Source organism: Botryllus schlosseri, chromosome 14 (assembly GCF_051294905.1).
Source record: "Botryllus schlosseri isolate E-star chromosome 14, Bs_hap1, whole genome shotgun sequence".
In the NCBI taxonomy this organism is placed as follows: Eukaryota; Metazoa; Chordata; class Ascidiacea; order Stolidobranchia; family Styelidae; genus Botryllus; species Botryllus schlosseri.
In genome coordinates this window covers 2,353,581-2,367,974 of record NC_137249.1, presented here as the reverse complement: position 1 = coordinate 2,367,974, position 14,394 = coordinate 2,353,581, and the positions used below count along the sequence as shown (strand labels likewise).

Here is a 14,394-nt window from a genome sequence, read left to right as displayed (position 1 = left end):
TTTGACACCCCCGACCTTCAGAGATAATAATCTCAACAGACTGGACACATTAGTCACGTTCGGTAGAATCATAATGAAATTTTAACAAACCGCATCACATTTGTAACTCCGGCGACGCCACTTGCGTCGCAATTGCACTGCTATGGCACAATCAGCGTGTACTCATTTCTGCATCACAATACCAAACTCCGTTACAATGCAACATTCCGGGCTGATTGGGGGGAGGGGTTCCAGGGCCACGAGAAGAATAAAATTTATATTTTCGCAATCAATACAGCGGTAGCTTTCGATTGACACCTGTTTTATCAAATTTAATGCTCGGAAAGTCGGTCAAAAATTACCGTCAAATTGCCTACGTGTTCTTTTTTTTGCACATTAATTGTGACTGTGTGTAACTGTTATGTGTTTTCATATATTCTTTGTTATTGCTCTTGTTGCCTTTTGTTAGATAAATTCCGTATTAGCTTACCCTATGTCGTTATCACGTTATGAGGTTATCTCATTTAAATAACCAATAACCATATACCCTGGTTCCGGCTGACACGAAGATCGTCATGATCATATCGCCGGTACCAGTCAATACCGATAAACCACTGTTTCATGTTTGTTAAATATTGCATATTTATATGAGTTCTATTTATTTTGGCGTCATCGGTTGACGAAATAAATCTCTCTCTCTCTCTCTCTCTCTCCTTTAGCCAAACGGAAAGTGTGACGTTCCCCAATCTCACTGAACTTAGATATGCTTGTGTCCACACCATATAGGACACTATGATCTCAGCCTGTTCCTTACTGCCTTAGTATCCCAAGGAAACTTGAATTTCCATGATGCAATGAGACCATGAAATCCTATCAAAATGTCACATTCGATACTTAAATCAAGCCATATAAAAATGTCCCAATCCACGTGACTTGCTCGAGTCAGGTGCAATGACTTGATTACAAGTCGAGTCGAGTCGAATCGCGATAAAATTGTGATTGGAGTCTGACTCGAGTAAATAAAAGTTTCAACCATGGTGCAAACTGATCCTATTTAGAAACCGGGTGTGGAATAAGATCGTAACCGAATGCCTTATTGAACCTACTGTTCGTCACTGGCTATCTCTACTTCAGCGTGACTGGCGGATTCGAGAATGATAGATTGTGAAATCGATTTAACGGCGGACCCGACCGGGATAACTTTCGAAACTGAAGATATGATATCAGGGCCTATAGATACCTTACTGAAATATTCATTGAAATAACTTGAGATGTTCGTATAGTGCCGGTGCGTTTTTCGCCAGTATAGTTCATGAGATCACGAAGCCAGTTTCTGTGCTAGGGCCGCCAATACATTCTTCTGTCCGTCTGTCACAGTGATCGTATCAACTCTCAACGTCAACAGTTATCTGCGGCCTACCTGAAACAACTCAGCGGTATCATTTTTTCAAACCCGTATATTCTGCTCCACGCATAGGTTGCGATTTCAATCCAATTTAAGACATGAATTCTGTTGATGCGAGGTAGAGGTTGGGTTGCATTTAAAACAAAAATCAATCTAAAACAAACATGATTAAAGCAAGGCCCTTGTTTCAAACATTTTTTAAATCCATGACGTCACGGATATTCAATTGTGACGTCATATAGGATTGACATTGACAATTAATAATATGGGGTAAATATAGCTCCTTAGACGAAATATATACGTACTATAGGTGTTGAGCGGACTATTTTGAGGGTTCCAACCATGCCATATCGTATGCATCGGCTATATCGGGTGGTAATTGTCCGTAGTCTCATACAACATGTTTTTAGAAAGTATTGACACAATTATTGCATGATATTTAAAACACTTTTAAAATATGTTTTGAAGAAATTGTTTTAAGCCACCATTTGTTTTAAATGTAACACTAGGTAGAGGTGTGAGTTATTAAGACATCATAATTAGCGGTTCTATTATTTTGATCCGCTAAATACACATTACACACCAGAGACAATGCGATGTAATAAACAGTGTTTGATCTTGATGTTCAATGTATTCATGTCACATTTGTGCATTCAATGCGTTGGCATGTTTTGACGCTGCGATTGTGTGGAATTAGTAATTGGTGCTAAGTATTATTTCATAGTGTGTCTTACTTTCTTATTTATACCGTGGGTTCCGTGATCTCCTGACTCGTGTACATTGTATATCTGCTAAGGTGGGTGTCTGATCTTAAAGGCTAGGCTGCTCCAAGTTGTTTCGACACCTTCCTATCTTTTCATTGTATCGCAGTCTTGTGATGTTTTGAAACGATGAAAATATTAGTAAACCTGATTGATTGATTGATTGATTGATTGTTATGTGAACAGCAACTGATCGTATAGTGGTCGTATGTGTCAGTGATTTCGTCGTTGAAAATGAAATACATTGGATTCGGATTGGAAGTTCGTCGTATATGTTTACTGTCCATACTGCATACACCAAGACATAGAGCGTAACACTTTAGGCTGTCATTTTTTGACACATCCCTTGCTCGTTGCATTCTCTTCACTGTATCCGTACTTTATCGTGTCTTTCTCTGGGACGCGTTAGGATCAGCGACCATAGGGAGGATGAGTCCAGATAAATCCAAACACTTCGAAACATGCTACAGCCTATAGACTCAAACCATATAGTCTCTCTTGTAGACTGGGCCGAAAATCCGATTGGAAGGTTGAAAAGAAATCACGTGACATCCGAATAGCGTAGTACAATTGTTCCGTTCCATCCCGTGAATGCATATCAGTTGATTCTTGACTCCGCCTACTCATTTCACATTCTCGCAATGACATAATCTCAGACTTGTCAATCTAGTCCCGAATGCGATGATAACCCGATAAAGTTACATTCGCGATTCAGTTAATTGAATTCAAACAGGCGCGCGACAAAAGAAACAAGTTACCAGTCTTTCTCGAGCATGTATCCGAAACAAAGTCCTTTATCAACGATTGTTTTGAATTGATGTTTTCTGTTTGATCAACAAATCACACCGAATTACAACGATCCTACTTTTTCTCTGAGCTATCAGGGAGCAATCTGCATGGCCGACGTAACTCATCCGGTGGCGATTGGAAAGTATAGTGTTAAGACTTGTACAAACTGCCAATCAAGTGTAATGGCGGTGAACTACCTACTGGTTTTTGATTAGTTCTAGTTCTAGTTGCGCTTGATAGTATCAACTATTTGTTGGTTGTGTTTTAGTTAGTTAGTTGCGTTTTCAACGGTCATTATAGTTCTAGTTCTAGTTGAGCATTTTGAAAATCCAGTAGTTAGTAGACCTACAATCCTACATGTCTGATCCGTGAGCATTCTGAGCAATCTGCATGTCCGACATATACCTCATGATATGGCTCTGATTGGGTAACAGTGTTGCAACCTTTGTGTAATCCGGTAGCCTTCAGTTAATTTTCCAATAACTCCTTTAACAACCATGGCATCACTGATTGCCGTGATCTGTCTCATAATACGACGGGTCGAAAGTTGAACTAAGATGAAGTTAGGAGTTCTGCTCTAAACAAGCAATTACCGGAACTGACTTTTAGTTGGGGGCGAACAATGGATTTATCACGGGTAATGATGTTACAACTTCCAGCGGGATTTTTACAACAATTAGCTCGTAGTTTTCAGCGAAATTCGCGATTGAAGAGTAAACGAATGGACTCGAATCGTTCTCAGCTTCCTTCAGTCATTGTAGGGACCGTCATAGTGGAGTGGTTTCATTACTATATCGTCATAATTTCTTTATTGTTTCGAGTAGGGGGTTGTCTTGCTCACGACTCGTCGTGTAGCCTACTGGAGGTTTGAAATTGCGTGGGATGAGAGAGTTTTAACGAGCCAAACTTATGCATGAAGTTCGCAGTATCATTATTGACGCATGTGCATTGTGCAGTTAGTAACGAAATACATTTTTTATTATTATTTGAAGAGCGTCTTGGTGGTAGATAACTTCATTATACAATTAAATATTACATACATATTGAAATGAACCCGTATATTTTCGACTGAAACTCGTCAGAGGTAATTGTCAGCAGCTAGTAGAGAATTTTCTCTTTGATCAAAATCGAAGTCAAATGCTTCACGGTCTTGCCTGGACGATCTTGGTGGCGTCTAAATATGTCTCACATTAGGCTGCAGCAATTGATCGTGTAAATAGGCGACCATTTGCCCATCTATTCCAATGCTTTCGTTCTCAAATAAAATTGTTTTGAGACATTGATCAGTGTCTGCCACCTGAAATTTTACAGAAATCTGTGCAGTCGGTTAACTAAAGATTTTCAAAATAATTTGTGCCAGTCATGTGCGCTATCTAACGCTCGCCGAAGCGTGAGTTTTGTTTCCTCTCTTTTTCGCGAATCCGCTTTTTTTGTTCCCAAATATTTCTCTCGCTATTTTTATCGGGTCAGTGGCGTGAATTATTAGCGAGGTTGAAGGAGTAAAAATCTACATCTATTTAGCGGCTACGCGTTTCTGGCTTGACGGGTCATCGACTTCTTCTGTTTGTACAATACGGAAAGAGGTTATACTAACTTGAGTTGTACGCGAATTCTATGTAACGATAACTGTGCATCCAGAAACTGAGCGTTGGATACGTAGAGAAAGGTTTTATGGTTATAGTCCTGGTAAAAGCAAGCAGGAATTCGTGCGATTTGTATAGAAAATGACATTCCTAGTGTTTCAAATTTTCTCGTGAAGCTTGCCGAATGTGTTACGAAGATGCTGTATCGGAAGGATACCTTTGAGGTTCATCAACTGTATGGACTCTTAGAGGTACACAATAGTATTGAATTGAAATTGTGTATACTCGTATTAAAATATACCCGACTATTTTCGGCTGCCACTCGTCAGGGGTAATCGTCAGCGACTCAATTCTCTGCTACTTGCTGGAGATTACCCCTGAGGACTATCAGCCGAAAATATTATGGTTTATTACAATATGATCGTATTATTCAATTGATCAACTGCTATTATTTTGAAGTGTACGAATACGATACTAAGGCGATATCGATGTGTCCGTCGTAGGCGTACGTCGGTGTATGGTTGTCGCACTTGCCGCATTCCGACAACGCACCAGTCGGCATAGAAAGCGTGCGCGTATCGAGAGTAGGAAAGATCGTCGATATGATCTGATAAATTCACTCATCCTGGAGTTGTCACGTTCTTTACCAGTAGAAATGAAGTAAATGTAGTGTAGTCTAGTATAATGTAGTGCAGTGTAAGCAGTTTTCAGGAAAGCTGCGCTAGTTCGTCAGAAGGGCAGAAAATATCATACTCTTCCAAACGCAATCAATTATTGCATCGTCATGGAGTTTTGAGGGTTGCGAGAAACTTCGTTATTGTTCATAATTCGCTTTAATTAGAACGCGTCATGTTACAATGGCTCCTGAGGTCTTGAGTGATCATGATGTCGTCATTCAGTGAGTTTTAACGAGCTCCAAATCAACGAAGAAAATCGAGATACCAGAGGAATACGTGAACCGAGTGAGTGTAAGTCATACTGGTGGATGATAAAAATTTGATTATCGAAGATTTTTACGCAGTTCATTCAGATAATCAGCAGATGCAATGATCATTCTCAGAGGGTGTCGTTACAATTAAGTTCACTGAACAGGTCAGTTCAGCGTATTAATAATTCCATCAATTCAAAACACCACGTAATTGCGATACAATGAAAAGATAGGAAGGTGCCGAAACGACTTATATTAGTCTTTCAATCAGACACCCACCTTGCCCCAGAACATGTAAATATATAGAGGCTAATAGAAGATATGATAACATAAAAAAGGGCAAGGGATGAAATGGAGTTGGCATGTGTCGGTAGGCGAAATAGTCATGTAAGATCATGGTCCCTGGTCCGGTAATCTCGGGCGCAGACTATGTAGTATGCACTCAGTAGAAACTGCTTGTATGTGGACAATGGACAATGGATATGCTCAACGACAGTCTGATTGACAGTTGGTAACAAAATCTAAGCGATTTCGTCTTGAGAGAAAGGCATGCAGGGTAATCGGTGTCGAATACCGCCGTAGAGAGTGAGCAACTGAACAATTTCAAGTTGAGGGTTGACTGCCGGCTTGCTGTCTTCGCCACAGTTCACCTTTCTCATATGGTATGTTGTTGAATTTTAGCAGGAAACCCGGGATCAGCTTTATGCTAAGGAATTTTGCGAAAAGCTAAATAGGCACAATACATCTAGCCTTGATAGCAAGCCTTCAAATTAACTTATGCTATATATGTCTTCGCTATTATGGCTTTCTTATACTGGATAAGATTTTAGTTCAACTCGGAGAGTCACGAGTATGTCAACCAACTTTTCATAGTCCCTTGTAATTCACGTGTCAGTCCGAGATATGGCGGATATGGTGTAGCTCGGCAACACCGAAATTGTTGTTGAAATATTGTCCTCCATTGACTCATTTCGTTATTTACATTAGATAATCTGCAAAGGATAAGAAGTCGGCTACCGTGGCACGCAAATAGTGATTCGCGAGCATGAGCTGACTCGGAATGACCCGCTTTTGGACGATTGCCATCTCGTATCTACACAGTTGTATGTGGGGCTCAAATTTAGTTTGATCTTGAAGAGTGTGTGTGTGTGTGTGAGAGAGAGAGAGAGAGAGAGAGAGAGAGAGAGAGAGAGAGAGAGAGAGAGAGAGAGAGAAGAGAGAGAGAGAGAGAGAGAGAGAGAGGGGAGAGAGAGAGAGAGAGGGAGAGAGAGAGAGAGAGAGAGAGGGGGAGATATATATATATAGAGAGAGGGAGATAGAGAGAGAAGGAGAGAGAGAGGGGGGGGGGAAGAGAGAGACAGGCCTACTTGATTCGTGGTATGAATTTCAGCTACTCAGTGTTAAACTTAAATGTTTCTCCATTTTAGATGACTAGAAAATAAACAGATCAAACAGCGCTAAAATTATATGATCGTTTCAACGTGTCTCTTGCGGAGAATATATAATAAAGGGATTTACTTACAAAAATTGGATTTTCAGTGTGCTTGTGATTCGGATACTCCCAATATTTCTGCTGCATACCGTACACTTCACCGATGCGTACGAAGGTAAGATATATTACTCATGATTCGTAGGGGTTTATTTGCATTTGACATTCAGGTGCCGATACTCAATAAGTGTCATGGCAATGTTTAATTGTCAACCATAAATATAGCTGCATAGTATAAACAAGACAGTTTAACCAGGCAACATGAACTACAGACAGGTTGTCTTCGGTACTTGGAAGTCCGAACATTGACTTGTAGTTAACTAAACTGACATAAGTGTTGGAGTTTATCTAGGCTTCTGCTCTTTTACAAAAGTCAGTATCTCAGGAAAAATTCTAAGGAATATCGGCCTGGTGTAACATGATCATTGACCATTGATATCGAAACACCAATAATACTAAATATAACAACAACTAAACTGACTACTGACCAAGTAAACTAACGACTGCTTCTTAGTTCTTTCTTAGTTCTTTCTCTCAGATTACCAAGTTGTTAAGGTCAAATCATTATTACTTGACTGGAGGATATGATAGGATAGGATATGGATTCATGCTACAGTGCAATGCTTGCAGATATGGTCATTACTGTTGTAGCGAGCGGCATTACTTCTGAGGTACAGTTACTCAAATCTATGCCCACTAAAATACGCGCGCGCTTTGAGAATGCGGATGTGTATGCTCGCGGTGTTTATGCGACAGGTCATGCCTGTAGCGGCGATTATTTGTAAACAAGTTCTGCGTCGTACGGCGATGGGTTTTCTTAAATTTGACTCGGCGAGATAATCGTGTGACGAGTCTGGCGTCGAAAAGTCCGATCGCGCGTGTTTCTTCGTGAGATAAAGATTATGTTTGGAAACATTTGTTTTTGCTTCACTGGGATTATGCGATTTTATGCGACCTTGCTATCAAACGCCATAAATCATTGCTGCCAGAGTGTCCATGTCACACTGTCCAGGAAAACTTTCAGTGGTGGATTTCTGCGAGCCAGTTTGGGAGGGTATCTTACTGACAGACTTGGACAACTAGATAATTCCATCTGTTTGATTACAGTATTAGAGCGAAATCGAATTCTAATTTAATTTGTGAAATGTTTCCATGTTCTAATTTTAATTGTATTTTATTATATTATATTATTTAATTTTTGCTTCTTCTGAAAGTAATACAGAAGAATTGCATGGTGTCAAACGAACCAAGCTCGGTGTACAGACATTTGACATACTCATACTCATGAGAAGGAACTGTCATTCGATATTAACTTAAGATGATTTTTGTTGTATTTTTTACTAATGCGGAACTTTAAAAGTTTTGGCAAATTCAGTATTTCTATTTCGTATCTAATTCGAAACAAAACTGCTTAGCGATAGTTCTAATTCTAATCTAATTTGGAAAAGCTGAACATTTTCTAGCTGCACAAACTGAGTGTTTAAAAATGCGTCTGAATGTGGGTGTAGTCGCTACGTAATAGTGAGACCTCGTGGAGAGACATTGTTCGTTGGAGTATTCGATAACTCCTGTGCCGTTCTGTTATGCCTAATGGCTATCAGCAATTGATCAATAAAATTCAACCGTTTGAGCGGGTCGTGAATTACGATTCAAGAGTCAACTTACGATTATTGTCATGATAGACGCAAGATGCGCTGTAGCGGCAGTGGCATGTCTGCGTGAAAAGTCGCACCTCTAATAGAAGTCATCGTAGAGTTAATGCTGCCATACACTCATCGTGTATTATAGCTGTTAGATGTGTCAATTCCATCGTAGTAGCAAGATTAACATGTTAGTGAATTGGTGATTGGCGATCGTGTGTTATCATAAATCGTCAACCTGAATTATTTCGCCTTCGTCGCGCGAAACGGCACGTAATATTCAGTCTTCGTGTTCATTTGAAGCGGAAAATTAGCGCGAAATCTGAGGTTTACGGATGTTTACCTGATTCAACTTTGTACCGAGTTGACGCTAAATCCTGTAGAACACACGGCGGTAAATAGCTGACCTCAATGTCACAGATATTTGTGAGGTATACAGAGCTTGATAATTGCGTACCATATTATATCAATAAAATTCATTTCGATCTAATGAGTGCATGGTCGTGACGCAAAGCGATCGCTCGTGCCGGAGTGGCCAACGTCTCGACGATTCTAATGTCATAACTGTTTATTCAGAGCCACGCAACGCAGATAGTTCAATAAATCAGACACAAAAGGTGCGCATACATCCATTATTGTTCGCGGAATAACATATCCGTCTATCTTTACGGCGGTATAATGGTATTAAAAAAACTCAAAGGCATCTCAGACGGTATAATATCGAATGCACGATCGCCGGTATACCGTCTTTCAAGTGGGATGTTGGCCGACTGCAAACGTGAATGATGATGTTGCTGAGATGCATTTGAATTGATACTATTACACCTACACGTTATCCGCTATACACCACACCCGCTACAGTAACCGTAATCAGAGATGGACAACTAGATAGTTCTACTTATCGAATTAGAGAGCGAACTGCCGATAATTTAATTCTAATCTAAATTGTAAAATGTTTCTACGCTAAAATATCAATTTTAATATAATTTCTGGTTCTGGTGTTACTGAAATTGCTACGGGAGAACTGTATCGTGCGAAACGAGCCATGCCTGGTGAGCATACATTTGTCGTTCTCTTATTTCTCATGCTTATGAGATTGAACTCTGACTTCGTCATAGAGATGGTGCAGCTGCATAGTCGTAGGAGTTCTCTTATTTCCAGATTCTTGGTCTATTACGGAGTATTTTACTTCATTTTGTGACACTATCTCTCAATTTTAACACTGCCGCACATTTTCGTTCGACAATAAAATAACATGTCTCAAAATGAGTGATAATTTTCCAGGTATAGTACCTAAGAAGCGTCAAAACAAGTTATTCGTCAGTTTGGCGGATGTAGCTATCTAAAGGCATAATATATTCATTGGTTATATTTTAATACGAAAATATTATTCAATTGCACACTGAAGTACCGGTACTGTACTTCCAAGAATCTCTTGAAGTAGTTGTCTATGTAAAAAATTCTCAATGAGAAACATATGGCTGTCTCGCCAGCGTGCATGTGCAATTATGACGAAAGAACGGCTGCATCGGAGCGTGTAATTGTACTGTTTTGAAATTGTACGCCGAGCTTCGCTTGTTTATCAAACTGTTCCCAAGGCTCTTTGGCCTTTTACGGCTCGAGAGATTCGCGGAATGCAAAGATCAAGTCAGCTTTGGCGTTGCGTCGCGCCCGCGTGTTACATTTTGATCCGCAAATTCTCACAGAGGGCAATCTCGTTCGAACTTGAGCATGGTGATTAAATATCTGTCCGCCTCAACATTTTGCGCTATCTCAAGTGTCTGAGCCTTCAAAGTCATTGTTCAGAGCAGTGGTTTTCAACCTTTCCAGCTTAGGAACGGTCATATTTCTAAATAATCTTTGCAAAACTGGTGAACCTTCAAATATCAAATTAACCATAAATATAATTAGCATCCATTGCCTCCAAGAAGCTCTTCAAATATAATTAGGACAAATGCTTGCAACTCAAATGCTAGCATTAAAAGTTCAATGTAATGAGAAACTTGCTATTACGATTTTGATATTCCACTTCTTTTTCGTGGCTCTATTGAAGTTAATGCGTTGAAACCAGCAACTTGATTTTTTAAGTTTGTTTGTATTTTGTGACTTTGCTGTTGGTGTCTGCATGCCTCTATTAGATTCAAAATGTTGCTAAATTGTAGTGTCGAAATACAACCAATAGACATTTCTTAGCTTTCACTGGCCTTGGAAAAGTTTTAGGCTATATATTTAAACAGTTTGGTGCATTGCAGCATTGGGACGTACGATAAGTCCAGAGTAGACCTATTTTCCATTAATGGACAAGTAGGCCCATCTAATTTCATGCATTTTGCAATTTAGATATGAAATTATGTAATAGATTTGCAAACTTGAAAACTTTGGAACCTTAACAGGAACAGGCGATTAAGAGCCACTGGTCTAGAACGAAATAGATCCATATTTGCCTTGATTAGAACTTTACGCAAAGAGCTGTAACTTCGTAATTGCCTCTCGTCTGAGACGAAGCGAGTCTGACTCAACAGTAGCTCACAAGTCACGAAATATTCGCTCACGCGTCAATAAACTTTGGCTCATAACAAATCCGTCGATATTCTTCATATGAGAAATATTCAGTGAATTCTTTATTAACTTATGCGTCATGGCGATTAATGACTATATATTGCTAGCGCTTGGCGCCACATCGCTGCCACGCTAACAAACGATCGCATCGCACCGATATCTATGTATATAGCGATGGGCTAAGCCTATGATGACACCCTGCACACTGCACAGTGCACACCGGCTGAAGCTGTCTAATGTGATGGATTGTTTGTTTGGTTTGGGAAATCCAACTAGACATCGACGAGTTCTATTTGTGGTGTGTATAAAACTCCTGTGTCATCAACTAGGACAGCAGTTGGATTTGGGTTATGGATAAGCATCCAAGCAAAAATATTAATTTAATATATTACCCAAGACTTCAGGCCAGGGATACACAACCTCTGTTTAGCAAGGCTTCAGTCTGTAATCACTCTCATGAAAAAAATTATTGTCATACAATTGGATTGTATATTGAAGTTCTGTACCTCCAAGAATCTCTTCAAATACTGTCATACAAATATTCGTTCTACCTATATACCAAATTCGGTAAAGCGGTATTACAAAAAGCATCGGGCTAGTGGGAGACAGGGCATTTTTAGGTCTTGCTAATTCTCGATTTTTGGGTTTTAAAGTGACGAGATCGAGTCGAAGGCATTGGTGAAGGTTTTCACTGGCCAGTGGCCATACTGTTGCGAAATCTATCCTGTTTAAAGTTCATGTTTGAAAACGCTGCCAGAAGTGCGGAACAAAAAGAATAAAAACACTTCACTTTGTTTTTGCAAGTCTACGGTAATCGATTTGGTTCTGCTCAAAAACTATTCGCAGCTAGCGAGACAGATGAGGTCCGGATGCAACGATGAAATGGTCGGCATTCGGACCGCGGTCTGCCAGTTGAGTCTCCCTGCTTTAGGCGAACCAAATCAATACTGGACATCTATTCATAAAGATTCCATTTGGAAGAAAAGAGGTCTTGGGATTCTGTTGAAATTTATGCTCAGACGTATTCTGCATGCATGTAATATTCCCACTAGAGACACGCATTTCTTTTTGATCAGCAGACCATGGCATACGCAGGCTTTGATACCTTTCTGCGATGTCCATCAAGCGGAACTTAAGCTTTCAGACAATGACTGTACCTGCGGACATGATTCAGCGATGAGTAACAATCGTGTGCTAGGCATCCCGACTCGGCGCAAATAAATAAAATAAAATAACTTGGCCAAAAACGAAGTTCAATATTTTGTCCAACAAATGGATAAGCGATAATTGTTTTTGTTTGGATGTTGCCAAAGCGTGATATTTTCAGACATGACGAGGAAATTACTTCGATGTGTTTGAAAACTGATTGCGCAGGTAATTCACATTTGTTTCTGGGGTATTGAAGGTGTATGTTGGAATGCCACAGATGCAGAGACGTAGAGTCGTCCTTGGTTTACAACGATTACAACCGAAAATGGTGGTTATAACGAACACACCGGCTCAGTACTGACCAGCGATCACGTATGGGTTCAATACTTGTCTGTTGTCTCACAATAATTTATTCCTCCAGTTACAAATTGTTGAATAATACGTTCGTATTATAATAAATCCGAATATTTTACACTGGCAGTAGAAGAGATTTCGGAGAACTTTGTATATCAACATTCAACATAGATAAGTACACAAAGCTCTACTGAAATCTCTACAAATTACTAACGATTACCCCTACGAGTGTCAGCCTGAAATGTTCGGGTTTATTTCGATATCAATATAGTATTAAATTGTAAATTTAGTTTTGTACCTCCAACAGTATCTTTAGTTACAAATCAATCAGTTTTTCGGGTGCCTCTGTGTCCAAACGATTTGGTCAATTTCATCAGAATTCGTCGTAAACAACCGAAGGATCACTTTACCCCGAAAGGTAAAGGACGCGAAACATTCCGTCTTTGACTAGCCGTGCATGCTTCCTCCCGGGGAGAAAGCGCCAGAAATGAATGGTCGCGGTTTGCATTTTTTCGATGTTTGTGAGGCTGTGATATCGAACGGAAGTTTGACCGCGACAGATCGATGACATTTCCTTTCAATCACCTATTTCCGAAGCATGAACGCGATACCTTGGCGATGACCATTGGAAAATAAAGTGGTCCGGGGCTGACTCGTACAACTAGATAATTTAATACTAATCTCTAATCTGTGAAATGTTTCTATGCTCTAATTTTAGTTCTAATCTAATGTCTGGTGCCCCTGAAAATGCTACAGCAGAACTGTATAGTGCGAAACGAGCCAAGTTTCGTGTACAGACAATTGCCATTCTTATGGTTATGAGAATTATTAACTTTGATTTGATATGAACTGAACCTGATTCTGTGAATTCAGTCGTTATAATTCGAAAAAAAAATGTAGTATTATAACTGTAATTTAATTTGGAAAATCGGAATGTTTTGAAGTTGACCAACTCTGGTCCGAAGCAGTTTGCGGTTGCGTCACCATTGTGTACGTCACATTTACCATCGGCTTTAGTCAAGAATTTGTGGCCGGCGTGTCGTTTGCGATCACCGCTATCAAATTTATTTTTCCGTCAACATTTGGTCAGACCGCAATTTCACACCCAGATCATGATCGCGATTGCTAACCAAGGTGACCTGGTTTTTAGAAAAGGCGCTCGAAATAACATCATACACACTGTGAAACGAATACAGTGTGTTTTGGCTATTTTTACCATACGGTAGTACGTAATCCAGGTAAACTACACTTTCAGATACGAAATGGTGATTCCACGCCCTTGCAATGGGCGAAAATGAGTGAACTACATCAATTCCTATGGAGATAAAGGACAGGGGTGTAGTGGGTTCTGCCTTCTTGTACCACGCTTAGATATCCCAAAATTTTGGTTCAATTTCAACCAGTGGAAGCGGAGTTGTTGCCGTCGAAAAATTTGGATTTGAATAAAATAGTATTTACGGTGAGCACCACTATAATAAATAAACACAGAATCGGTCACCGTAAATACTATTTTATTCAAATCCAAATTTTTCGACGGCAATAACTCCGCTTCCACGGGTTGGAATTGAACCAAATTTGGTGAGCATCGTTTCTATAGACAGACTAACACTTTCATGGGGTGAACTGAAAATTTTCAAATTTTTTATTATTTATTTTTATATAGCAAATAGAAACTTCTCCTGCAGCAAAGCGGCTAATGGCGGGAATTGAACCAAATTTTGTGTGTAGGCTAAAATTAGGTAACCTAACAATTCTATC

At 39.7% G+C, this 14,394-nt stretch overlaps 1 protein-coding gene across 1 annotated transcript in view; it reads left to right on the top strand.

The window, feature by feature from the left end:
• Positions 1 to 6,919: 6,919 nt before the first annotated feature.
• The window catches only part of LOC145455963 (ephrin type-B receptor 3-like), a gene marked incomplete at its 5' end in the record, with an annotated part of 60,241 nt that continues 52,766 nt past the window's right edge, over positions 6,920 to 14,394 (top strand). Inside the window, one exon of the mRNA XM_080333994.1 lies at positions 6,920 to 7,052. Within this exon, the coding sequence (XP_080190120.1) occupies positions 6,920 to 7,052 (133 nt within the window). The remainder of the gene's footprint in view (positions 7,053 to 14,394) is intronic.